Below are 4,091 nucleotides of genomic sequence, written 5' to 3' on the forward strand. Positions count from 1 at the left end.
GTCTGATCAAAATGAGTATGACATGCCAGATACAAGGGCTACACATACATGTCCTCTGCCTCGATGACAATGGCAGTGTTATCAGCAGCACCTGTCTTTTTACTAAAGAAATGCGTATTGTAACCACCTAGAACAGCGATGGGCAACGTTGATGGCGGTGGGGGCCACAAAAAATCAATAGGGGTCGCAGTTGCGTCGCCACCAAAACATAAACAATTATTTGATGAAACATTGAATTTGGCCTTACTGCTATTATCCCATAGAAACGTAAAAGTAAAACATTAAGTTAAAAGTGGGTATGTTTGGAAGTGTCTTATATCTGAGCGATATAAGATAGCTCTGAATTTCAATATTTTTTTTTACAGTGGAATTACCCTGTGTCTGTGCTCGTCTCCGTCGTGTACTCTGCCTCGACGATGATGGCAGTATTATCAGCGACACCTTTCTTTTAACTAAAGAAATGCGTTAATTTATGTAATTTTTCTGTAAAAATGTAATCTTAATTTTTCTTTTCTCTGCCCGTGCTGCAGCTGACTTTCAATGAAGGTCACGTTTGCAATCATATTGTGTGAAACAATGCACGGGCCTGCAGCACGGCTGGAAGGGATCCAGCTTTTGTCATTTTTTGTCATTTTAGCTAACCCTAACCGTAACCTAATATTCCTAACCTTCTACGTTAATTCTCCTAACCTGCTACGAAAAGTAAAATCTGACATTTATTTAAATATATATATTAAATATGCCCAGCTCATGAGTCCCCTTGATGATGTGAAGCCTGAGGCAAATGCCTCTTCTGCCTAACATGCTGATTACGCGCACCTCAGGTTTGGTCAGCATGTAATGGTAAGTACGCCACGTTAATTCTCCTAACCTGCTACTTTAGTCATTATAACCTGCTATGTAAACAAACCACCAGTGCCAACAAACCATCAGTATCACCACATATAAAATCCATCTGTAAATTCCTGTGGAAGGCTATGTGCTGAAACAGTAAAGAAACACTTTTATCAACTTCCACTATCCTCCAAGTGTTTCTGGATTTCCTCTTTGCATTAATAAGGTAAGATTGTGAAGGTGTCACATGCATAGTCCTTTAGCTTACCTTGGGGTGCATCTGCAGGTGGCAGATAGTTTACCTTGGAAAGAGAAATACATAGGTCTACTTTAATAAGTGCTGGTTCGAAAAATTATTCAAAGTAAACATTTATCTGGTTATTATTAATGATATATATTTTTTGTACTATTCTTACCTTGTTGCTCATTTTCAATTTTAGTTGACGCTGCAGAGCCTCACAAAGATGATCTGATCTTCAATGTAATACGAAAGCAGATGCGTGAGAACACAAGCAAGACGGTGAAATTACAGTTTGTCCTAAACAGTGTGCACTACCGCAGAACATCAAGGTGCATACCAACCTGCTTCTGCACCGCGTCTGTTGCGGCATCTACTTTCACTCTTGAAATATTCTCTGAACTCACTGAATTCTTATAATAAGAAAGTGAAACTAAAAGGGTCAGTTAATCACGTGGATTTACATTATACTAACCCAGCAGACTTCTATAAAAAGTATAAGTACATACTGCTTCTGATAAAACAGATTGTTTTATGTTGCTGTATATATATTGTATATTGCTGTATACACAGCAACTCCCATGGTGACAAAAAAATCTGCTTAATTTAGTCATTGACCTTACAATGCCTTTGCCTTACATTAAGAGCAATCCTGTTGTGAGGGTTTCTCATTTTTTACCTAATTTATTTAATGATTCACAGGTGTCTGATGCCCTTCATGTCCATGTGTAAACAGGTTGCCTTCAAATAGCTTATACTAGCTATTTGATTGTCAATGCAAATATTTTAGAGCATTTGTGCCCATCAATTTCCCCCCTAATGTCTCAATGTCACAAAATATACATATCATATACATATAAAATTCCTTAATTTCAGTTGATATAATTTAGCTTCAGTCAATGAAACAGCTTCAGTCGATGTGATGCTCGATGAAACATGTCATTGTCAGGATAGTGTTTAATATGTGTACAACTGCAGTCCACACTGTAGTGTAAACTGTATGTATACAGTGGAGGCTCCTCAGAGAAGGAAGGGGAGGACTATCCTCCCTAGTGAATTTCATACAAATAAAAATGGTCAGACATTTAAGTTATCCTTTTTAGAAAACAAACAAAATATATTCACGTCACCAAATGATTGAATAAAACACACTGTTTTGCAATGAAGGTCTACAGTAGCCTCAACAGCACTCTGCAAGGTAGCACCATGGTACATTGACTTCAATACAAAACCTAGGAGGCTCTTGGTTCTCACCCCCTTCAATAGACTTCCACAGTAATTATGACAACTTCCGGAGGATGTGCTCCAACCTATCAGAGCTCTTGCAGCATGAACTGACATGTTGTCCACCCAATCAAAGAAGCAGAAAATGAATCTAGTACTGAAAGCATAAGCTACAGCTAGCTAGCACTGTAGTGCATAACATGTGGTGAGTAGTTGACTCAAAGAGAAAGACAATAGTTGCACAGTTATGAACAAATTAATTTCTTTAAAAAATAAGGAGAAGCGAGAGAGAGTGTATTTTTTCTTCACTTTCAGTTTCACTTAGCTAGCGAATTAGCCTACTCAAAGCACCCAGCTCAAACAGAGGGATGCTATGTTAGCTCGCTGGCTATGACTATGCAAGACAACACTGGAACTCTTCCAAGTCAAGGTAAGCTTTTGGTTTTATTAATTTATTTCCACCGGGGTAACTGCTATACTGCTTAGTGACTGTAACGTTACTGCATGATTGTAGGGGGTTTACTAACACTTTAATTCTATTAGCTATGTTGACTAGGACGTAACTTTTTTTAATATGCTAACAACGATGTAGTATCATGTAAGACCTAGATGCAGACAACTTCAAATTAACAGTTTATTGATCCAACAGGGGCAGGCAAAAGACAGGTCAAGGGCAGGCAGGGGTCAGTAATCCAGATAGGTGGGGCAAAGGTACAGGACAGCAGGCAGAGGTCAGTAATCCAGATAGGTGGGGCAAAGGTACAGCACGGCGGGCAGGCAGAAAAGGTCAAAACCGGGAAAACTAGAACAATCGAGAGCCGAGAACAGAGGGAAAACCACTGGTAGGCTTGACAAAACAAAATGAACTGGCAACAGATAAACAGAGAACACAGATATAAATACACAGGGGATAATGGGGAAGATGGGTGACACCTGGAGGGTGGTGGAGACAATCACAAAGACAGGTGAAACAGATCAGGGTGTGACATGTAGACTGTGTGTAGTGCTTAGGATATGGTTTGAATTTTTTTTGTTGCCTGGTCGCATACTGCTGATGTTGTGTGCATTGAAGTCCACAAATGAAGAGAAAAGGTGAGTGAACTGTTTACACGTGATTAGGGGTGTATTCATTCCACCGACTCTGTTGAAAAACACTTCTTAAACGGAAGCAAATGGAACGAAACAGGGATAAACATACCTGAATTTGTCCAATAGAAACTCTAGATGCAGGCAAGAGTGTGCAAGGTGGTTTTGAATGTGTCGCTGTCTGTCACCTCAACATTTTCTCTTGACCTGGGTGCAGCTACGTTGTAAACTTTCATTCAGGCTAGGTTGTAACAACCTCATGATGGGTATAGGGAAAATGTAAGTATCACGTTGTAGCCTAAACCTATCGACGTTACATTGAGCTGGGTGAATGGAATATGAATGGAATATGCTGTAATAGAAATAAGGCATTGCTCATTGCAAAAAAAAACTCCTCCCTCCTCATAAAAGGCACTGACCTCCACTGGTGTATAATCCAGTATCAGTCATCTTGATTCACAAGGCGAGTGTTTATATCATTGTCAGTGGAACAGCAACACCAACAGGCACAGGAGCTGAGCAGCAGATTCTTCTGCAAAGAGGGTAACATATGTGAATGTTTGTATGGAAAGCAATGAGAATGTATCTCTTGTGTCAACAATAAGTATCCACCAGTATTCAACTCTATCGCCATCATGTGGAATACAAGTGAAATGGCTTACCTTTGGTTGCATGTTATACCTCTTCAGAATCTTTTTGACTACTTTTC

The 4,091-nt window shown here is 39.5% G+C and overlaps 1 protein-coding gene across 19 annotated transcripts in view; it reads right to left on the reverse strand.

Moving 5' to 3' along the window:
• Positions 1-1,500, reverse strand: part of LOC106607836 (uncharacterized) — an 81,923-nt gene extending 80,423 nt beyond the window's left edge. For 12 of the 19 annotated variants that reach the window (XM_045720842.1, XM_045720841.1, XM_045720840.1 and 9 more), the window contains exons 1-3: positions 1,417-1,475; positions 1,251-1,308; positions 1,103-1,136 (exon numbers count right to left, since the gene is read on the reverse strand). In XM_045720842.1, coding sequence (XP_045576798.1) covers positions 1,103-1,136; positions 1,251-1,308; positions 1,417-1,445 — 121 coding nt within the window. In that variant the 5' untranslated portion in view covers positions 1,446-1,475. Of the gene's footprint in view, positions 1-1,102; positions 1,137-1,250 lie in introns of all 19 variants that reach the window. The other 7 variants (XM_045720850.1, XM_045720848.1, XM_045720849.1 and 4 more) reach the window with 5 other exon arrangements.
• Positions 1,501-4,091: the final 2,591 nt, after the last annotated feature.

Source organism: Salmo salar, chromosome ssa06 (genome assembly GCF_905237065.1).
Source record: "Salmo salar chromosome ssa06, Ssal_v3.1, whole genome shotgun sequence".
Classification (NCBI taxonomy): domain Eukaryota; kingdom Metazoa; phylum Chordata; class Actinopteri; order Salmoniformes; family Salmonidae; genus Salmo; species Salmo salar.